Below are 23573 nucleotides of genomic sequence, written 5' to 3'. Positions count from 1 at the left end.
TTCTGGCTATTATAAATAAGGCTGCGATGAACATAGTGGAGCACGTGTCTCTTTTATATGTTGAGGCATCTTTTGGGTATATGCCCAAGAGAGGTATAGCTGGATCATCAGGCAGTTCAATGTCCAATTTTCTGAGGAACCTCCAGACTGATTTCCAGAATGGTTTTACCAGTCTGCAATCCCACCAACAATGGAGGAGTGTTCCTCTTTCTCCACATCCTCGCCAGCATCTGCTGTCACCTGAGTTTTTGATCTTAGCCAATCGCACTGGTGTGAGGTGAAATCTCAGGGTTGTTTTGATTTGCATTTCCCTTATGACTAAAGATGTTGAACATTTCTTTAGGTGTTTCTCAGCCATTCGGCATTCCTCAGCTGTGAATTCTTTGTTTAGCTCTGAACCCCATTTTTTAATAGGGTTATTTGTTTCCCTGCGGTCTAACTTCTTGAGTTCTTTGTATATTTTGGAAATAAGGCCTCTATCTGTTGTAGGATTGGTAAAGATCTTTTCCCAATCTGTTGGTTGCCGTTTTGTCCTAACCACAGTGTCCTTTGCCTTACAGAAGCTTTGCAGTTTTATGAGATCCCATTTGTCGATTCTTGATCTTAGAGCATAAGCCATTGGTGTTTTGTTCAGGAAATTTTTTCCAGTGCCCATGTGTTCCAGATGCTTCCCTAGTTTTTCTTCTATTAGTTTGAGTGTGTCTGGTTTGATGTGGAGGTCCTTGATCCACTTGGACTTAAGCTTTGTACAGGGTGATAAGGATGGATCGATCTGCATTCTTCTACATGTTGCCCTCCAGTTGAACCAGCACCATTTGCTGAAAATACTATCTTTTTTCCATTGGATGGTTTTGGCTCCTTTGTCAAAAATCAAGTGACCATAGGTGTGTGGGTTCATTTCTGGGTCTTCAATTCTATTCCATTGGTCTATCTGTCTGTCTCTGTACCAATACCATGCAGTTTTTATCACTATTGCTCTGTAATACTGCTTGAGTTCAGGGATAGTGATTCCCCCTGAAGTCCTTTTATTGTTGAGGATAGCTTTAGCTATCCTGGGTTTTTTGTTATTCCAGATGAATTTGCAAATTGTTCTGTCTAACTCTTTGAAGAATTGGATTGGTATTTTGATGGGGATTGCATTGAATCTGTAGATTGCTTTTGGTAAAATGGCCATTTTTACCATATTAATCCTGCCAATCCATGAGCATGGGAGATCTTTCCATCTTCTGAGGTCTTCTTCAATTTCTTTCCTCAGTGTCTTGAAGTTCTTATTGTACAGATCTTTTACTTGCTTGGTTAAAGTCACACCGAGGTACTTTATATTATTTGGGTCTATTATGAAGGGTGTCGTTTCCCTAATTTCTTTCTCGGCTTGTTTCTCTTTTGTATAGAGGAAGGCAACTGATTTATTTGAGTTAATTTTATACCCAGCCACTTTGCTGAAGTTGTTTATCAGCTTTAGTAGTTCTCTGGTGGAACTTTTGGGATCACTTAAATATACTATCATGTCATCTGCAAATAGTGATATTTTGACCTCTTCTTTTCCGATCTGTATCCCCTTGATCTCCTTTTGTTGTCTGATTGCTCTGGCTAGAACTTCAAGAACTATATTGAATAAGTAGGGAGAGAGTGGGCAGCCTTGTCTAGTCCCTGATTTTAGTGGGATTGCTTCAAGTTTCTCTCCATTTAGTTTAATGTTAGCAACTGGTTTGCTGTATATGGCTTTTACTATGTTTAGGTATGGGCCTTGAATTCCTATTCTTTCCAGGACTTTTATCATGAAGGGGTGTTGAATTTTGTCAAATGCTTTCTCAGCATCTAATGAAATGATCATGTGGTTCTGTTTTTTCAGTTTGTTTATATAATGGATCACGTTGATGGTTTTCCGTATATTAAACCATCCCTGCATGCCTGGGATGAAGCCTACTTGATCATGGTGGATGATTGTTTTGATGTGCTCTTGAATTCGGTTTGCCAGAATTTTATTGAGTATTTTTGCGTCGATATTCATAAGGGAAATTGGTCTGAAGTTCTCTTTCTTTGTTGTGTCTTTGTGTGGTTTAGGTATAAGAGTAATTGTGGCTTCATAGAAGGAATTCGGTAGGGCTCCATCTGTTTCAATTTTGTGGAATAGTTTGGATAATATTGGTATGAGGTCTTCTATGAAGGTTTGATAGAATTCTGCACTAAACCCGTCTGGACCTGGGCTCTTTTTGGTTGGGAGACCTTTAATGACTGCTTCTATTTCCTTAGGAGTTATGGGGTTGTTTAACTGGTTTATCTGTTCCTGATTTAACTTCGATACCTGGTATCTGTCTAGGAAATTGTCCATTTCCTGAAGATTTTCAAATTTTGTTGAATATAGGTTTTTATAGTAAGATCTGATGATTTTTTGAATTTCCTCCGAATCTGTAGTTATGTCTCCCTTTTCATTTCTGATTTTGTTAATTTGGACACACTCTCTGTGTCCTCTCGTTAGTCTGGCTAAGGGTTTATCTATCTTGTTGATTTTCTCAAAGAACCAACTTTTGGTTCTGTTGATTCTTTCTATGGTCCTTTTTGTTTCTACTTGGTTGATTTCAGCTCTGAGTTTGATTATTTCCTGCCTTCTACTCCTCCTGGGTGTATTTGCTTCTTTTTGTTCTAGAGCTTTTAGGTGTGCTGTCAAGCTGCTGACATATGCTCTTTCCTGTTTCTTTCTGCAGGCACTCAGCGCTATGAGTTTTCCTCTTAGCACAGCTTTCATTGTGTCCCATAAGTTTGAGTATGTTGTATCTTCATTTTCATTAAATTCTAAAAAGTTTTTAATTTCTTTCTTTATTTCTTCCTTGACCAGGTTATCATTGAGTAGAGCATTGTTCAATTTCCACGTATATGTGGGCATTCTTCCCTTATTGTTATTGAAGACCAGTTTTAGGCCGTGGTGGTCCGATAGCACGCATGGGATTATTTCTATCTTTCTGTACCTGTTGAGGCCCGTTTTTTGACCAATTATATGGTCAATTTTGGAGAAAGTACCATGAGGAGCTGAGAAGAAGGTATATCCTTTTGCTTTAGGATAGAATGTTCTATAAATATCCGTTAAGTCCATTTGGCTCATGACTTCTCTTAGTCTGTCTACATCACTGTTTAATTTCTGTTTCCATGATCTGTCCATTGATGAGAGTGGGGTGTTGAAATCTCCCACTATTATTGTGTGAGGTGCAATGTGTGTTTTGAGCTTTAGTAAGGTTTCTTTTACATATGTAGGTGCCCTTGTATTTGGGGCATAGATATTTAGGATTGAGAGTTCATCTTGGTTGATTTTTCCTTTGATGAATATGAAGTGTCCTTCCTTATCTTTTTTGATGACTTTTAGTTGGAAATTGATTTAATTTGATATTAGAATGGCTACTCCAGCTTGCTTCTTCTGACCATTTGCTTGGAAAGTTGTTTTCCAGCCTTTCACTCTGAGGTAGTGTCTGTCTTTGTCTCTGAGGTGTGTTTCCTGTAGGCAGCAGAATGCAGGGTCCTCGTTGCGTATCCAGTTTGTTAATCTATGTCTTTTTATTGGGGAGTTGAGGCCATTGATATTGAGAGATATTAAGGAATAGTGATTATTGCTTCCCGTTATATTCATATTTGATGTGAGGTTATGTTTGTGTGCTTTCATTCTCTTTGTTTTGTTGCCAAGACGATTAGTTTCTTGCTTCTTCTAGGGTATAGCTTGCCTCCTTATGTTGGGCTTTACCATTTATTATCCTTTGTAGTGCTGGATTTGTAGAAAGATATTGTGTAAATTTGGTTTTGTCATGGAATATCTTGGTTTCTCCATCAATGTTAATTGAGAGTTTTGCTGGATACAGTAATCTGGGCTGGCATTTGTGTTCTCTTAGGGTCTGTATAACATCAGTCCAGGATCTTCTGGCCTTCATAGTTTCTGGCGAGAAGTCTGGTGTGATTCTGATAGGTCTCCCTTTATATGTTACTTGACCTTTTTCCCTTACTGCTTTTAATATTCTTTCTTTATTTTGTGCGTTTGGTGTTTTGACAATTATGTGACGGGAGGTGTTTCTTTTCTGGTCCAATCTATTTGGAGTTCTGTAGGCTTCCTGTATGTCTATGGGTATCTCTTTTTTTAGGTTAGGGAAGTTTTCTTCTATGATTTTGTTGAAGATATTTACTGGTCCTTTGAGCTGGGAGTCTTCACTCTCTTCTATACCTATTATCCTTAGGTTTGATCTTCTCATTGAGTCCTGGATTTCCTGTATGTTTTGGACCAGTAGCTTTTTCCGCTTTACATTATCTTTGACAGTTGAGTCAATGATTTCTATGGAATCTTCTGCTCCTGAGATTCTCTCTTCCATCTCTTGTATTCTGTTGGTGAAGCTTGTATCTACAGCTCCTTGTCTCTTCTTTTGGTTTTCTATATCCAGGGTTGTTTCCATGTGTTCTTTCTTGATTGCTTCTATTTCCATTTTTAATTCCTTCAACTGTTTGATTGTGTTTTCCTGGAATTCTTTCAGGGATTTTTGCGATTCCTCTCTGTAGGCTTTTACTTGTTTATTAATGTTTTCCTGTGCTTCCCTAAGTGTGTTCAGGTCTTTCCTGAAGTCCTCCAGCATCATGATCAAATATGATTTTGAAACTAGATCTTGCTTTTCTGGTGTGTTTGGATATTCCATGTTTGTTTTGGTGGGAGAATTGGGCTCCGATGATGGCATGTAGTCTTGGTTTCTGTTGCTTGGGTTCCTGCGCTTGCCTCTCGCCATCAGATTATCTCTAGTGTTACTTTGTTCTGCTATTTCTGACAGTGGCTAGACTGTCCTATAAGCCTGTGTGTCAGGAGTGCTGTAGACCTGTTTTCCTCTCTTTCAGTCAGTTATGGGGACAGAGTGTTCTGCTTTCGGGCGTGTAGTTTTTCCTCTCTACAGGTCTTCAGCTGTTCCTGTGGGCCTGTGTCTTGAGTTCACCAGGCAGCTTTCTTGCAGCAGAAAATTTGGTCTTACCTGTGGTCCCGAGGCTCAGGTTTGCTCGTGGGGTGCTGTCCAGGGGCTCTCTGCAGCGGCAGCAACCAGGAAGACCTGTGCCGCCCCTTCCGGGAGCTTCAGTGCACCAGGGTTCCAGATGGTCTTTGGCTTTTTCCTCTGGCGTCCGAGATGTGTGTGCAGGGAGCAGTCTCTTCTGGTTTCCCAGGCCTGTCTGCCTCTCTGAAGGTTTAGCTCTCCCTCCCACGGGATTTGGGTGCAGAGAACTGTTTATCCGGTCTGTTTCCTTCAGGGTCCGGCGGTGTCTGTGGCAGGGGTCCTGCCGCTCCTGGGCCCTCCCCCACGGGAGCCCAGAGGCCTTATACAGTTTCCTCTTGGGCCAGGGATGTGGGCAGGGGTGAGCAGTGTTGGTGGTCTCTTCCGCTCTGCAGCCTCAGGAGTGCCCACCTGACCAGGCGGTTGGGTCTCTCTCTCACCGGGTCTGGGAGCAGAGAGCTGCTGCGGGCCGGGATCCGCGGGTGTGGGACTTCCGGTAAACACAGAACGTGCCCGGTTCTAGAGAAATTCTGCTTCCGTGTGTCCCAAGCTCACCAGGCAGCTTTCTTGCAGCAGAAAATTTGGTCTTACCTGTGGTCCCGAGGCTCAAGTTCGCTCGTGGGGTGCTGCCCAGGGGCTCTCTGCAGCGGCAGCAACCAGGAAGACCTGTGCCGCCCCTTCCGGGAGCTTCAGTGCACCAGGGTTCCAGATGGTCTTTGGCTTTTTCCTCTGGCGTCCGAGATGTGTGTGCAGGGAGCAGTCTCTTCTGGTTTCCCAGGCCTGTCTGCCTCTCTGAAGGTTTAGCTCTCCCTCCCACGGGATTTGGGTGCAGAGAACTGTTTATCCGGTCTGTTTCCTTCAGGGTCCGGCGGTGTCTCAGGCAGGGGTCCTGCCGCTCCTGGGCCCTCCCCCACGGGAGCCCAGAGGCCTTATACAGTTTCCTCTTGGGCCAGGGATGTGGGCAGGGGTGAGCAGTGTTGGTGGTCTCTTCCGCTCTGCAGCCTCAGGAGTGCCCACCTGACCAGGCGGTTGGGTCTCTCTCTCACCGGGTCTGGGAGCAGAGAGCTGCTGTGTTTTCTTATTTTTATATCTTTCTTTGTACTTTTTCTATTTAAACCTTCATGTCTCTGAAGAGCTAGGCTAGATAATTTATTTTCTTTTCTGTTATTCTGTAGTTCTCTTTTTAACCTTGAGGTGACATTACTATCTTAATTAAAAAGACATTTGTAATGGCCTCCACAATATAACTTTTATACTTTGAAATCCTTTTGTTTTTAAGACTATCACAGAAGAACTTAAGTACATTATCAATGAGAGGTTAAGCCTAAGTATTACTCATTTTTCTAACATGTACATTTTAATAGTTTTATCACCAAAATTATTACTCTGTTAATATTGCAGTCTTTGCCAGGAAGCTCTATGGCTATATAAGTGTAAAAAAAAAATTAAAGGGCACTCTGTGCAGTTATCTGAGGAAATAAATATATAAAATAAATATATAAACAGATATATAAATGTAAGAAATAAGTAAATAAAGACAGGAAAACTGCAGCCATGTAGCACATGTCTCACAGGGACTCGTGTAGAACAGCCTGCCTGTGAGCCAGACACAGCTCCAGTCCTGTGTGCTTGAAAAAAAAGCAGAGAGCTGTCAGGATCGCATCTGCCAGACTCATAAGATGTGGGCGCTTGAGGGAGATGAACCTAGAAGAGGGTTTCATCAACAGCCTCCAGATGTGCTTCCCGAGGACTATAAAGAATTGTCCAGAAAGAAGGGGATGCCCTTCATCCAACAGCAGGGGCAGGCAGACGGAGAGCCCAAGTCTCAGGTGGCTTTCATTGGCCACCATTGCCAACATTAGTTTGCCTTTTCCACAGTAATCAGCAGAGCCGTTGTGTTTATGAAAATGATGAGTGAGAGAGTGTCTTGTGTTTTAGGAATCGATTTTGAATCTCGGTTTCCAAAGTGTAGTGGAGAGGAAGCAGGGTTGATAAAAATCTCTCTCCCTGTCTCATACAGCAAGGAGGCAACATAAGGGAGCCTATCACTTGCCTGACACTGTTGAATTGCTCAGGGATGTGTGGCCATACAGAAAATGCTTCCTCAGAGACAGCAGGAGTGTCCTGGCCATCATTTGGCACCACTGAACTGTTTCTGTGGTGGGTGCTCTCTCCCTTCACATTCTATTTCATCTTTCTAGGTTGCTGTTCTTGCTCCTTGGGAAATGGTGAATTACGCTGTCCATCAATACAGCCAGGAACGAACTCAAGTGCTAGCAGGCCTAGGCCTTCTTCCTTTGAGAAAAGTAAGTGCTCTGGGCCTATGAGGATGCGCTTAAGGGTGGGAAAAAGGAACCTCTTTATATGTGAAAAGAACACTACCCGAGCTTTCTGCTGAAGCTGTACACTGTAACACATGGCTTGAGAATATGTTTCCAATGAGATGGGGGAAAGTTATAAAAAGATCATAATCCTAGAAACAGAACACTTACTTAAAAATAAAATTCTTAAACATAGTATTATAATAGACAGACACATACACACTTCCAAATAATTTAACTCACTTACCTGAGGCTATAACTCAGGGTTAAGTACTTGCCCAACAAGCATGAAACCCTAGGTTCAAGCCCCAGGAGCTTCAAAACAAAATCAAAGATAACTGACGTGATAGACCCAGGAAGTTTTCCCAAAATCTATTGAACTGCCCTAGCTTTATTCTCTAGGACCAGAACTAATTGATTAGATCAGACTTTCATAAAATTCAAGAGGTAATAATAGTACATTTGTTTCATGTCAAAATGGGACCTAATAGGGTATTTGGAGCTCATGTAGGTTTATCACAGGTAAAACTATTAATTTAATTTTTAAAATTATATATAAACTCCCCCACCCAAGTGTCCTCTCTCTATCCACTTCTGATGTCTGTTTTATTTTCCTCTCTGGGTGGGATTCAGGCGTCCTCCCTTCAGCCTCCTTGTTACTTAGATTCTTTGTGTCTGTGGACCATAGCATGGTTATCTTGTACTTTACGGCTAGTATCCATTTATAAGTGAGTATTTACCATGCATGTCTTCTTGGGTCTAAGTGACCTCACTCAGGATATTTTCTAGTTCCATCCATTTGCCTGCCAATTTCATGAAGTCATTGTTTTTAATAGCTGAGTCATATTCCATTGTGTAAATGTACCATATTTTCTTTATCCGCTCTTCAGCTGAGGGACATCTAGGTTGTTTCCAGTGTCTGGCTATTACAAATAAAACTGCTATGACTATAGTTAAGTGTCCCTGTGGTATGCTGAAATATTTGGGGGGGTATATGTCCAGGAGTGGTTATAGCTGGGTCCTGAGGTAGAATTATTCCCAATTTTTTTTTTTGAGAAATTGCTAGATTGATTTCCAAAGTGGTTATACAAGTTTGCAATCCTACCAGCAATGGAGGAGTGTTCCCCTTGTTCCACATCCTTGCCAGCGTGTGTTGTCACTTGAGTTTTTGATCTTAGCCATTCTGATGGGTGTGTTGAAGATGGAATCTCGGAGTTGTTTTGATTTGTTGTTTCCCTGATGACTAAGGGTGTTGAACATATCTTTAAGTGTTTCTCAGCCACTATGGGTCCCTCTGTTGAGAATTCTCTGTTTAGCTCTGTACCTCAATTTTTAATTGGGTTATTTGTTTTGTTGGTGTCTAATTTCTTGAGTTCTTTATGTATTTTGGATATTAGCCCTCTTTTGGATGTAGAGTTAATAAAGATCTTTCCCCAATATGTAGGCTGCCATTTTGTCCTATTGATGGTTATCCTTTGCCTTACAGAAGTTTTTGGTTTCAGGAGGTCCCATTTATTAATCATTGGTCTTAGGGCCTGAGCTGTTGGTATTCTGTCCAGGAAGTTGTCTTGTGTACCAGTGTGTTCATGGCTATTCCCCACTTTGTCTTCTATTAGATTTAGTATATCCAGTTTTATGGGGATCAGATGTGAAGAGAGTGTAGAAGTTGTGGGGACTGGGAGCCGGAACAGAAATCGGTGTGTGGTGGAGGTGGATTTCTGGGACAAGCCAGGGAGACCTGGGATGGGAGAGGCTTCTTGGAGGCTGTGACTCTAGCTGAGACTCCTTGCAGCAAGGAATATGGAGCCTGAACTGGCCAACTCCTATAGCCAGGTGGAACTTGCAGTGGAGGGAGGGGCACACCAACTTACCCACAATGCTTTTGACCCAAAATTTGTCCTGCCTACAAGATGTGCAGGGTTAAAGATGGAGCAGAGATTGAGGGGACAGCAAACCAATGACTGCCCCAACTTGAGCCACGTCCCATGTGAGAGAGCCAACCCCTGACACTGTCAATGATGCTCTGCTGTGCTTGCAGACAGGAGCCTAGCATAGCTGTCTCCCGAGAGGCTTCATCTAGCGGCTGATAGAAACATGCAGAGTCAAACAGTCAAACATTAGATGGAGCCTGGGGAGTTTGTGAAAGAGTTGGGGGAAGGATTGGAGCCAGAGGTCAAGGACACCACAAGATCTACAGAGTCAACTAACCTGGGCCCATGAGTACTCACAGAGACCGAATCACCAACCAAAGACCATGTGGGTTGGACCTAGGTCCCCTACACATATGTAGCAGATATGCAGCTTGGTCTTCGTGTGGGTCCCCTAACAATTGGAGTGGGGACTGTCTCTGTCTGTGTTGCCTGAGCGTATATTCTCCTCCCCTAGCTGAGCTATCCTGTCTGGCCTCAGTAGGAGAGGATGTGACTAGTCCTGCTGTGACTTTCTCTGAGTATAAGGAAGGAGATGATGGGGAAGGAGACAGGAGGGCAGAACTGGGAGGATAGGTGTGAGCGGTGCTGCAAACGGGATATAAAGTAAATAAACAACATAAATAAAAAGATTATTTATATCCATTATATGTAAACTATATAAAGTGTTCTAAATTATCTATCACAATTAAATAACAAACTTTGTAGACAAAGACCTTTGCTAAATATGTAGAAGGAACTAGCATACTGCTTGTGCCTGAGACCCCAGCAATGCGTGAGGACATTTCCCAAGGTCACTGACGTCAGACTCTGATTCTTAGCTGACTGGGCTTCTGTGCTGCTTCTCCTGGGAAGTCCTTGGGTTTGAATCACTACAGCTGTGCTCGCTGTCTTGTAGCCGACCAGTGTGTGAGCCGCTGTGACTCCCAGAGCTGCATCCTCGCCCAGGAAGAAGAGCAGTACCTGCAGAGTGGAGACCCGCAGCTGACCCGGCACGTTCTGCTGTGCCTGCTGCTCATCATCGGCCTGTTTGCTGTGAGTGTCCCTTCCACCCTCCCCAGGCCAGTCCTCTAAGGCACCTCACTGCTTGTTTGCAGAAGTGTGGCCAGCTGAAGTTTAGCATCTAGCTAGATGTTTGAGGCTCCTCCGTTGCCCAAGCGCTCCAACGGTCTGTTCCCCTCATGTCTATACTAGTGAACCTAGAATTTGTCAAAACAAAGTATTTCTGTGATATCTGCAGGACCTGTACTCCTAGCTGAATTATCTCCTGAAAGATATTTTTTTTAATGTTTTCTTTTTTCTTTTTTTCGGAGCTGGGGACCGAACCCAGGGCCTTGCGCTTGCTAGGCAAGCGCTCTTCCACTGAGCTAAATCCCCAACCCCGAAAGATATTTTTTTAAGTAAACTTTTAAAAATAAATTTTGGGGGGGCTAGAGAGATGGCTCAGTATTTACAATTCAGTTCTATGGGATCTGATGCCCTCCTCTGGCCTCTGTGCACATCAGGCAACACATGGTAAACATATAGACACACAGGCAAACACTCCTACACATAAATCTTTAAAAAATATCTTAATTATGAAAATCTTCATGCTAATGATCATCTATTTTTTCATTATTATTATTATTATTATTATTATTATTATTATTATTATTATTGTTATTGAGATTGGACCCAGGGCGTCATGCATGTTAAGCAGAAGTTGGACTACTGACCTCTAACCTCAGCTCTGCCTGCTAATTATTTTTAGCGCACTCTGCATGCTATAACAGTATGTTCAGGCTTTCCGAGATGCTTTTTTTCACCTGTGTTAAACAAGGTCACGTGACTGAAGTCTCTGGAGCCATCGTTTTAACGTATTTCCCAATAACCACAGAAAAGCAACATCGTAATTTATTCAAGGACTTCGTCATGTTTAGCTGTTCATAATCTTCCAAAATGCTCTAATAAACACCTCCAGACATTGTCCTTTGATTGGTAGAGTCCCAAAATTGAGAGGCCTGCATCAGCCTCTGAACGAATTTCTACAACACAGGTGTATTCTACTGATTCCTTCCCAGAGCATTAATGCGTACTCAAAGTCCTCACACCAGCTTTTCAGTTTTACAATTTACACGCACAGTACTTTACGTACTTTACTTTATTGTGTACATTTCTTTAATTGCAGAAGGGTTTTTATTTGTTCTCCTCATTTGTGAACGATCAGTCGTCATTCATAATTCCTTAAGGTGGCTCAAGTGTGACTTCTCTAGAACTGGGAGATAGGCCGGAAGCCTCTGTAGCCTTTACAGCTTTTACACTCGGACCCTCATTGCACAGCACGAGACTAGCCAGCGCCCCTTAACAGCCATCTCAGAACAAAAGTCACAAAATAAGAGGGGCTGCCAAGAGCTGCTGCTCAGTGACGTCATTGTTGTCACTGTGCCAGACTAATTTTAAAATCTGTCCCACGTAGGCTGGTCGGCAGGCCTGACACATTATGTAAGCTTCTGTATTAGGGCGCATGTCTTCTTGCCTCAAATCTGATCAGAATAGACGCCGTTTGAATGGCATCTGTCAAGAAGGGAGGCTGAAACCTCTTGTCTGAAAGACAAAGCTTCTACATTCTCTTGATGTTTTCCCCCTTCAGTCTTTCCCCCTAATTATTAGCTAGCTAAGCGATACTGTGCGCTGGATGGAGGGAGACGATTCCCGGACTTAATTCTCAAGTGTTCTTCTTTCTCCCCTTTACAGAATCTCTCTAGCTGTCTCTGGTGGCTCTTTAACCACGAGACAGGACGGCTCTACGTTGAATTACAGTTTTTCTGTGCTGTGTTTAACTTCGGCCAGGTATTTATTTACGGAGAAATGAGAGGGCTCTGGTTTCTTGGGTGAGTTGATTGGGGGGTTGAGGTGGGGGTGCAGATGTTGTTTTCTTTTAAATCAGAAGGGTTTCGTTTGTCAGCTGCTGACTGACGCACATGACAGCTGACAGCTGCCGCCTGTCTCCCGTAGAGATGAATTATTATATTGGTTAAAGTCATCAGGATGTTCACTGAGTGTTTCAACCAGAAATACCCAATACTTTGTTTTGCTTTGGTGTTGAGATGAAGAATGATAATTTAAGAAGGAACAAGATGTCCTCAAATTCTTCCTAAACTTCTTATGATCGTGATAACTCACTTTGGAAAATAACTGGTGTTTTGAGCCTTTAGTCTAGCCGCTTACACTACTGAACACTGAATGGTTTTTTTTTTCCTTTTTTTTTTTTTTGAATGACAGGAACTTAAATCAGTATTTTAAAAAATCATGTGAGGCGTAAATAAATTTTAGCAGAGAAGGAAGTAGCTCTCCTTTGAGAATCTACCAGGCACAACCATTATTAAGGATTTTACATTCATTATCCCATGTAAACTCCAATACCTACAAAATAGGTACGACCATTTCCCCTGGCAAGTTACTATTAAAATTGATATTTGATGCCTAGCATTCAGAAGGCTCTAGGTTAATCCTGTGCTCGGGGACAAAAAGGAGCTATTTAAAGGAAAATAACATTTTAATATTGGGAAATATTTTATGTGCAAGGTTTAAATTTATCTTTTCATTGGCCTACTTTTCTCACCCCCTTTTTTAAGGTGCCGGGGATTGAATTTTCACATGGGGTTTTATACATACTAGGCAAGTGCTCTACACTGAACTATATATCCCCAACCCAAACCTACGTACTGTTTGATTAGAGGACATTCATTCATAAACTGAATATTAACTTGAAGAATACCGTGTTGGAAATCACTGCCTATTAAATTTGAAATATTTTGTCATATTTGCTATAGTTAAAACTTGTCAGTCTACGCTCCCACATGCCTTTGCCTTCCACGGACCACTCAATGTGTTTCCTGTTTGTTTTGGTGTTGTTATCGGAAGAAAACTAACAAAGTATAAAGAAACATTGTGTAATCAGTTTGTTATAGACATGGGCACCCGCAGTCATCTGATACCGGTCTCACTGTGTGATTTAAGATCTGACATTACTATAGACTGCTAGGCTGAAAATTCACAGTCCCCCAACCCCACCCCCACCTTAGCACTTTGCATTCAGAAAGCCCACTCCAAGCTGAGCCAAGCTAGGATAGGAGCTAAGGGAGCTTCAGTCCACAGGGCTTTGTCAGGAACAGAACAGAAGGGCAGGAATGTTGCCCTTCAAATGCTGCCTACACAGCGTATGCCTCAGGCGGTCGAAAGGCCTGAGAAGACACAGCACCCTCCAGTCCATTTTCCTTGAAAGGACTTAGTGCATAGAGGCATTCCCTCCTAGTTTGAGTTTGTAGTTTAGGTGTAACGACATCAGGTCCTGGGGAAGAGGTAGGGTATGCAGGCGAGTACCCTTGCCTGTGGAGGCCAGAAGGAGGTGCCAGATTTGGAACTGGAGCTCCAAGCAGGTTTGAGTCACTCAGCATGGGGACTGGGAACTGAAGAGCAGCCTGTACTCCTAACTGCTGTGCCCAGCCTCATGTAACAGTGCTCGAAGGACCATGCTTTGCAAGGTGTTAAGTCTCTGGGGAACCTTTCATATCTACAACGTAACACTAAATGGATTACCATTAGATATTACAGTCCTTGCTAATTATATTTATGAAGTTTCAAGAGAGAGAAATAGTGAGTACTTAGGCACAGCGAGGGGGTTTTCTTTTCAGAAAGAGGAAACAGAAGCATGTAGGCTTTAAGCGATTCCGTTTTCCTCAGTGAGCTGTCACGCAGATGCAGTTCCAGCACTGGCTTTCCTCACTATCCTAATGTCTAGGAAGAGACAGCAAGCAGGGTGGCATGTGTGCCCGCAGACACGGGGCCTACGTCTGCTCTGGATGCTAAATTTCAGATGTTCGGATCACTATCACTGCTTCCTCACTCACTGAACGTCTTCCTACCTGCCTTCAGGTTTTACTGTTGATTTCTGACAGAATAACTGTTTTCTCCCTCTAGGGATTTATTTCCTTCGGAATTTTTGGGTTGGACAAACATCTAATCATCCTACCTTTCAAAAGAAGGTAAATTCGGTTTCAAAATAAGCCTGTGTACCTAAAGGTGATAATAAGGTCATTCTATTAAAATATCGATACCTTTGTACATTTATATCTGCTGGGAGACCACGAAATACCACACAAAGGTTACCTCTGAAATCATGTATTTGTTGCAAATAATTGCAGAGAAAATATCGGAAGGAGTATTATAAACCCAACAGTGTAATTTGCATTTTAACAAGAGTTGACGGGCACAGACTCCTATCTGTGCTATTAACTATGTACAGTGAAATGAAACTTGCAGATGGAAGTCGTCGGTGGTGTGTCCCCCAGTAAAGTCTGCACCTTTTGACAAGAGGCTTTCTCTTCCTGTCAGACAGCATTTATAGAAATTTTAAGGATTCTCTCGACTTTGGAGAGTCTGTTGGCTTCGTGTTGGTTTTTAATTAAAATCAGTGTTCTTTATGAAAATTAACAACGTAAAAGTTTCAACATAGGGGTGGGAAGAGAGGCAGGGAGACTGCTTTTCATTTGCTCTCGAGGCAAAATGCACAGACATTAGAAGTGCTAATGGGATCCTTCCCCTTCTTCTTGTGGTCCTCACCGCCATCATTAGTCTCCTTAATGTGCCTTTGCTAAGGGTCACAACTGTTTCCAAAAGGAAAGTCTAACAGGAAAGGCCTTCAGCTTAGTCACCAGCTGGTCAGGTCGATTGTCAACCGTTGTATTGGCTGGACGGACAGAACGGCAGGTCTTAGCATTTGTTTCTGTGGTACTAATATTGGAAATGGTGAAATAAAATCCCTAATTTACCTTGGTTGGTTTAGTTTTGGCTTTAGTTTCTGAGGCAGTCAGAGACATCCTGCCTAATCTCTAAGTTATGTCTATGCTTAGAACCCGTAAAGGCTCTGCCGGTTCAGAGAGCAATGAAATCCGGGTGTTGATGGCAGAGCTCTGGTGACAGGTTTGGGATCAGCCACCTGCTGAGGCAGATAGGATCTTCACACACACACTTGTTCTCTTTCCTTAAAAAACGGCCCGCTTCAAATTTGGTTTTCAGGCTTGAATTCCTGTGGAACAATAAAGAAACAGCAGAAGACAGAGAATCCCCGGTTTCCGAGGAAATAAAAATGACCTGTCAACAGTTTGTACATTATCACCGTGACCTGTGCATCCGAAACATCGTCAGAGAAAGAAGGTAGAGCAATACAGGGTTCAGAGACATAGAGTCCAGATTACTAACATTAGGTTTTAATGAGCTAATAGTTGACGCTTGCACTTCCTGTCAGGCAGCTTCTGATCTCTGTACAAAACGTGAGTTGCAGAAGTGTGGTAGGATATTATTAGCATTCCCTACATGTTGGCCCTTAGTGCCTCTCACACAGCACTGACACACACCAGCTTGGAGAAGATTTCACAGTCTCATCCTCTAGTGCTCTGCTGTTTCTTATTACTAATGACGCTGTCAAGAGAATGAAATGGAATTTCTGTCTCTTAATTAATTTTATGATTTTTATTTCACCTCAAGTCCTAGTCATTATTTTTTGACATTATATTTATTCTTCTAATCCCCAAGGTACAGAATATGCTGCAGCAGGAAATGACGAACTGTGAATAATCAAATATTATGGTGTCGATGGTTTTAGATGTTATGAGAGAGGAAATAAAACTGAGAAAATATGAAGAACCTGACACCTTTATGTGTACTTATAAAAGCTTGGAGATTAGTATTGTACCACTCTGCTCAACATGCACACCATTACAATCGAAAGAATCCAGTGGGGGCGGGAGTGGGTGTGGGAGGGGCTGACTGAGTGTTAATATTCCAACTCCTGAGCTGGCACTTCTTGGCTGTGTGAGCCTTGGCAAATTAAGTCCTCAAAATCTCAGATTTCCTTTTCCTTGGGAGCTGGAGAGATGGCTCAGGAACTGGAAACCTTGTTCTTGTAGAGACCCAGCTTCTCAGTTCCCAGAACCCACAGGGAGGCTCACAACAGTCTGTAACTGTAGTTTCAGGGGATCTGGCTCCCTTATCTGGCCTCCTGGGCACCAGGCACACACATGGTGCACGTACGCAGATGCAGGCACAACACTCATGCACGTAGGATAATAATAAGTAAACCTCAGAGGAAAATCTTACTGTGGTGGCCTTCGATGCCCGCCAATGATAAACTCTGGAGAAAAGCCACTCTTCTACCTCGAAAGGCTGAGCACAATTTCAGGACCTATGGATAGATCTTTAATTTCTTTAGAGAAAATTCACATTATCTGTCAGGGCCCTACGCTTGCCAACTGTCAGGAAGCAGAACTCTTAGCATTCGCTGCCAGGTCCCAGATGGCTGGATGGGTCCGGCTGGAGTAAAGCAGCTCTTCCCCGCTCCCATCCAGGTCCTGCAGCCCTCACTGTCACACTCTGACACTCTACAGAGAGCTGCCCATCGCAGCCATCAAATCTCGAGGTTGAAAAGGCCCAGACACAGACTCTGTCATTGATATTTTATGTATTTGAAAAGATTTCAACATCATTAACTTCTCTTTGAGTCTTATATGTGGAACTCTGTATTTATGGTAAAATGCTTTAGATTTTCCCCACACCTATTTGTCACTTCGTCTTGCTCCTCACGTCTGTTTCCTATTGTCAGGCACTTTAGACTTCACAGCTTGATGGACACCTGTGGAGAGTCTTGCTGTCTGGCGCACATTTGTATGAAAATGTTCGTAATTCATGTCATTGGCTTTTTGTTTTGCATATCTTTCTCTTCTGTATCTGCTCATACTCCAAATTAAACAATCAGGAAGCCTTAAATAAAAAAAAAATCAAAGCACAGGTCTTAAAGCAGATTGGTTTTATTTTTAGTGTGCATGCCCGTGGAGGTCAGAAGAGGGAGTCGATCCCCTGGAGCTGGAATTACAGGCAATTCTGAGCTTCGTGGTGTAGATGCCGAGAACTGAACTGGGTCCTCTGGAAGAGCATTGAGCACTCCTAACCACTGAGCCATCTTCCAGTCCCAGACCGTACTTTTAAAGTCTTGCGGTTTGTTGTAGGACGGACCTCACTTGTTTGTTCCCTGATTCCTATCAAAGCAAGTGGCTGTACTGGCTGTTGAAGGAAAGAGACTATTTGTGGGCACTATAATCTGAAAATGAAGCTTAATTTTGTTTTAATTTAATAAACTAGGTTAATAAAAGTAGGGTTTTTTATTCCATTCAAATAAATAGTCTCATTATGTAACCTGCCCTCAAGCTACTGCCTCGGCTTCTCAAGCGCTGGGAGTATAGGCATCACACACACACACACACACACACACACACACACACTCACACACACACTCACACACACTCACACACACACTCACACACACTCACACACACTCACACACTCACACACACTCACACACTCACACACTCACACACACTAACACACTCACACACACACTCACACACACTCTCACACACACTCACACACACTCACACACTCACACACTCAAACACACACACACTCACACACACTCACACACACTCACACACTCACACACACTCACACACACATACACACTCAGACACTCACACACACTCACACACACACTCACACACTCACACACACTCACACTCACACACACACTCACACACACTCACACGCACACACACTCACACACACAACACTCACACACTCACACACACTCACACACACACACGCACACACACACACACACACACACCTCTAATAGTCATTTATACAATAGCTTTCTGTAAGACAGATAAAAGGCCTTTTGGGGAGCTGTGGAGATTGCTCAGTACAGTGCCTGCTACATAAGCACAGACCTTGACTTGGGTCTATAAAGCCCACGTGAGAGCTGGACTAGTGGGCCATGGCTGTAACGTCAGTCCTGCTGAGAGAAAGGCCAGCCAGAGGAACCTCCGTGAGACTCAGTGAGACTCTGTCCTAATAAAGATGAAGAGCCATTGAGGAAAGACACCAACACTGACTCAGATCGCCACACACGTGTGCACACACACATACACAGAGGGGGGGCAGACAGACAGACGGACAGACAGATATTTCTGGGGGGTGGGGATAGAGAGTTGGCTCAGCACTAAGAGGGCTGGCTGCTCTTCCAGAGAATCCGGGTTTGATTTCCAACACCCACATGGCAACTCACATCCATCTGTTAACTCCAGTTTCTGGGGATCTGATGCCCTCTTCTGACCTTTGGTACTGAGTGCATACAGTGCCCACCAGACATAAATGCAGGCAAAGCTCCCATATGTGTATCCAATTAAAAAATAAATTAATTAAAACCATTGTAAAAGCAGCCTAGCCAAAGTTCTGTTATCTTGATCTATGCTAATAAATATAGTATCCATATGTCACACATAGCTGTTTAAATTCTTTTTTTTTTTCTTTCTTTCTTTTTTTTTTTTTCGGGGCTGGGGAGCTGTTTAAATTCTTGAAAATTAAACCAAGTTTAAAAAATAAAACTTCATGGGGGCTGGGGAGATGGTGCAGTCGATAAAGTACTTGCCTCACAAGCCCAAGGACCAGCCTTGGAATCCCCAGCTTTGGATCCACATAAAGGCTTGGCTTGCCTGTAATCCCAGCAGTAGGTAGACAGATGTCTGGAGGCATCCTCGAGCTAGGCTAGCTGAAATGGGTGAGCTCCAGGTTGAGTACAAGACCCTGCCTCAGTAAATAAAAGTGGGAAGAAATCAACTTCGCCCACTGTCTACTTCAGGTTTCCACATGTATGTGTATATACATGTACCCTACATACAATACATTTAAACATACATAAACACAGAGACACACACCATACACATATACATGTTGCGGGATACTGAGTCACATCGTGAGCCCCAAGACTATGTTATTTACTGAGAAAAGCTGTTTCTAGCTGTGGTGAGGCTCAGCCTTAGCACACACCTTTAATCCCTCTGGCTGGAACACAGACACGCCCTTAGTACACACCTTTAGTCTCAAACAACGAAGGTTTGTAGAAGTGATGTCTAATTGAGTGGCAGACACAGTGACGAATCAGAGAAAGAGTTGACAGAGTAGGATTTGCTCAACTCTCGAGAAGAAAGAAAAGAGAGGGAGAGCAGCACAGAAAGGAAAGGAAAGGAAAGCAAGGAGTCAGTCTTCCTTCGAGAGTTGTACAGAGACAGGAGAGAGAGAGAGAGAGAGAGAGAGAGAGAGAGAGAGAGAGAGAGAGAGAGAGAGAGAGAGAGAGAGAGAGCGCAGTTTAGAGAACAGGTGAAGACAGAATGAACCAGAGGATGAGAAAGGCTCCAGGAAGTCAGAACAGAGTGCTCGTTAGTTTCAGGACAAGCAGAGCAATTCAGCAGAAACTGAGAGAAGCCAGATTGAATCAGTCAGCTTGAAGAGGAGTTTGAGGCAGAACAGCCAAGTGGAACCAAGCAGTCAGAGATCAGAAAGAACAAGAAAGGATGAGCTTATTCAGAAGTAAGGCTCAGACAGTGAAAACATTCTAGGAGTAGATCAGATTTACGGAGGTTAGAAGCTTCCAGAACTAGAGCTAGGTGAAGCAGACTGAACTGAGGCAGTAAGCCAAGACAACAATTATATCAGGCAAACAAAAGTGACTTTTACATATACACACACGTGCTCCCCTCCAGGAAGAATATTTCTCGGCAGTACTTACCTGTGCGTTTTTAAAAGTCTTGTTCTCACAAGCACCACTGGCCTATTTTATTTTCACCAGAGGGTCTTTCTAGGGTCAGGCAAACCAAGAGATCCCTTGTATTTAGAGCAGCTCCGTTTCTGTCATACTCGTAACTGTCATACTGTCTTTCCTCATTTCCTTTTTATTTTTCTTTGCTCATCTTCCATCATGCAGTGCTGGTACCAGAATTACAGAGCATATGGCTGAATCATTCCTTTGACACACAGGTGTGGTGCAAAGACGTCTGCCGGGACCTTCTGTGGCTGTGACCTGGTGAACTGGCTCATCGAAGTCGGCCTAGCTTCTGACCGTGGCGAAGCTGTGATCTATGGAGACAGACTGGTGCAAGGGGGAGTCATCCAGCACATCACCAATGAATATGAGTTTCGGGACGAGTATTTGTTTTACAGATTTCTTCAAAAGAGTCCTGAACGGAGTCCTCCTGCCGGCACTGTAAGCAACCCCCCAGAAGAAAGCTATAAAGAAATTGGTCACGCGTCTCCGCCCTCACTCTCCCCTAAGACTTAAGATCCAGAGAGAGCCCCGCAGGACCACACCCTCTAGCCTCAAATCTGATCCTTTTAGCTGTGGGACCCTGGGCAGGTCATCTCTTCTGTAAAATGACAAAGGCAATCCTACCTTGTACTGACATCCCATAACTTTACGTGTCTATAGAGCACATAGGAAACTGACAAGAGATATCACAAAGTTAAAGGTTATGATAATGAATACAGCAGTTGCTAAAGATACCACTGCTGTCCCAACATTTTAAAAATCATCTCTTTCTGAAACTGTTATCATTATAGAGTCAGTATCCAGCTGGCTGTGATTTTAAGTTGCCAAATGTGGCAGGTTTGCTGCTCTCAAAAGGAACCTTAGGACAACCTCACATTTATCAATAACACTTCCCCCCAACAGATTTTTACTTATTCTATTAAAAGCTTTTATTTTCCTTCCCACTTCTTTGACAAATACTACCTATTCGAAAATTACAACTACTGTTCTGTTTTTGAGCCAACGTCTCATGATGTAGCCCAGGCTGGCCTCAAATTCCTATGTAGCCAGGAATGGTTTTTAACTACTGATCTTCCTGCCTCTGCCTACTGAGTTCTGGACTTTTTGGTGTGTGCCAACATGCCCGGCTAACCCCAGTATTTTTTTAAAGTAATTTTTAAATTTATTTTTGATAAAACACCAGTTTTAAAGGTTTTTGTCTTTTCTTGTTTTCTATCTACATTACAAATGTGTACCAATAAGAAGAGAATAAGAACATTACTATCTCTATAATCTTTTAAGATAAAAATTTTAAATAATTTGAACTTATTCATTTAAATGTTATTTAAGAAATAATGCCAAGCAATGTACTGTTTCTGATAGAAGAAAAATCCACTTTATTCCCTGCATTGAGAAAGTATATAGTCAGGAACTTAAAATTCTAAGCCTAGCAACCTACCTTAGAATTTAGTCCTTTCTGTGTCCATGTCTAAAAAATTTGTAAGTTTAAAAATTAGTAAGTGTTGCTTAGTCCATTGAGATTTTAGGACAGAATGACAGGAACACAACTAGTTACTAAGCAACAGGGAGGCTTCCTTACAGATCTGGGGCTGGCAGTGCAAGGGTAAACAGCTGCACTCCACCTCTGCTGAGGCCCCTGCAGGTCCACCACCCTCGATGGGAGCTGCCCTCGGTGGGAGGGAAGGGCTCTGGAAGAACAAACCGCATCGCATGTTGGCACCTCTTCTCTCATGAGCCACACTTCTCCAGGTCACCTCCCTGGGGTTGGGTTTTGAAGAGACATGTCCAGACCATTACAGCCTCAGGTAAAGCTTTATTCTCAGAGAATTTGCACATCCTTTGAACAGCTACTTAATTATTAGATATCAGTGATGGTTTAACTTATTCTAAATGTTATTTATCTTATTTTAGTGTTTCATATATAAAAGCCATTTAGGAAATTATTTATAGGGTTAGTGCCCTGGCCCTTCTAATGTAGCAAATACATAATTAAAAGAAAACCTTGCATGGAAGCCTAGTGTATATAAAAAGAAATGATGTTTATTTTATGTTACAATCATGGAAGCGGGATGTTTTAGGTAGAACTATAGCACCATAAAACTTAGGGGAAAAAAGAGACACGCTCACACTGTACTCCTAGGGCCCAGGAGTACACATAAGCCCCCGCCTTAGCAGCCTCCAGTAGCAAGACAAAATTCACATGTATGCGGGCAACTCAAATTCAAGCGAGGGAATCTGTTCTGTTTATGAATAACCCATATTAACTATGCTCTTTCATTTGCACAAGTGGAATCTGAAACATCATTGTCTGTGGGAGGCTCTAAGAGAGAACTATAGATCAGAGTGACTCGCAGTTTCAGATGATAAAGGCGTTTAGCCATGCTCTTAGGAGTAAGGATAAGCTAATTTTATTAAAGGAAATGTTTGTATGTTACTTTCTCACTGACAGCACGTTTCTCAATAAAATACCTATTTTAACTTGCATTGTTGACATCTTCTCCTTGAGTAATCCAAATAATGTTGGTGGTACCACACAATTCTTGTCTGTGAACTTTCTATCTGTAAATCTCATTTCTTTCTTTTGTTCAACCCCTTCCTATATACATCATATTCTTTTTTTTTTCTTTTTAATTTGTTTTAACACTTCAGACTTTATCCCCATCCCGGTCAACCCCCTGACTATTCTACATCCCACACCTCCTCTCCTCCCTCTCTCTCTACAAGGATGTGCCTCCCACACCCCGCCAGACCTCCCCACTCCCTGGGGCCTTCAGTCTCTTGAAGGTTAGGTGCATCTTCTCTGACTGAGCCCAGACCCGGCAGTCCCCTGCTGTATATGTGTTGGGGCCTCATATCAGCTGGTGTGTGCTGCCTGGTTGGTGATCCAGGGTCTGAGAGATCCTGGGAGGTCCAGGTTAGTTGAGACAGCTGGTCCTCCTACAGGGTCGCCCTACTCCTCAGCGTCTTCCAGCTTTTCCCTAATTCAACCACAGGGGTCAGCATCGTCTGTCCATTGGTTGGGTGTAAGTATTTACTTCTGACTCTTTCAGCTGCTCCTTGGACCTTTCAGAGAGCAGCCATGCTAGGCTCCTTTTTGTGAGCGCACCATAGCCTCAGTAATGGTGTCAGGCCTTGGGGCCTCCCCTCAAGCTGGATCCCACTTTGGGTCTTTTGCTGGACCTCCTTTTCCTCAGACTCTTCTCCATTTTTGTCTCTGCAGTTATTTCAAACAGGAACAATTCTGGGTCAGAGGTTGTAACTGTGGGATGGCAACCCCATCCCTATACTTGATGCCCTGCCTTTCTGCTGGAGGTGGGCGCTACAAGTTCTCTCTCCCCACTGTAAGGCGTTTCATCTAAGCACCCGCCCCTGCCCTTGAGTCCTGAGAGTCTCTGACCTCCCAGGTCTCTAGTACATTCTGAAGCCCCACCCCCTCCTACCTCTGGAGGTTGCCTGTTTTCATTCTTTCTGCTGGCCTTCAGGGCTTCAGTCCTTTTCCCTCACCCTAGACCTGATTGTGTCGTTCCCCCCCCCACCCCCCGCCGTCCACTTTCCCATTCTTATCTCATATATTCCACCCTGACTGCAGTTTCCCCAATCACCCCTCCCTTCCTCCCCAGATCCACAC

At 43.1% G+C, this 23573-nt stretch overlaps 1 protein-coding gene across 9 annotated transcripts in view; it reads left to right on the top strand.

Annotated features, from left to right (window-relative positions):
• Gpr155 (G protein-coupled receptor 155) overlaps positions 1 to 22429 on the top strand; it is a 55028-nt gene extending 32599 nt beyond the window's left edge. For 2 of the 9 annotated variants that reach the window (XM_087652475.1, XM_087652474.1), the window contains exons 12-17: positions 7205 to 7309; positions 10151 to 10287; positions 11986 to 12081; positions 14212 to 14276; positions 15310 to 15447; positions 20158 to 22429. In XM_087652475.1, the coding sequence (XP_087508601.1) occupies positions 7205 to 7309; positions 10151 to 10287; positions 11986 to 12081; positions 14212 to 14276; positions 15310 to 15447; positions 20158 to 20458 (842 nt within the window). In that variant the 3' untranslated portion in view covers positions 20459 to 22429. 9 annotated transcript variants of the gene reach the window in all.
• Positions 22430 to 23573: the final 1144 nt, after the last annotated feature.

The sequence above is a fragment of the Rattus norvegicus genome, chromosome 3, assembly GCF_021556685.1.
Source record: "Rattus norvegicus strain SHRSP/BbbUtx chromosome 3, alternate assembly SHRSP_T2T, whole genome shotgun sequence".
In the NCBI taxonomy this organism is placed as follows: domain Eukaryota; kingdom Metazoa; phylum Chordata; class Mammalia; order Rodentia; family Muridae; genus Rattus; species Rattus norvegicus.
Note: the sequence above shows the minus strand (reverse complement) of the source record. Positions and strands in the feature narration are given on the sequence as shown.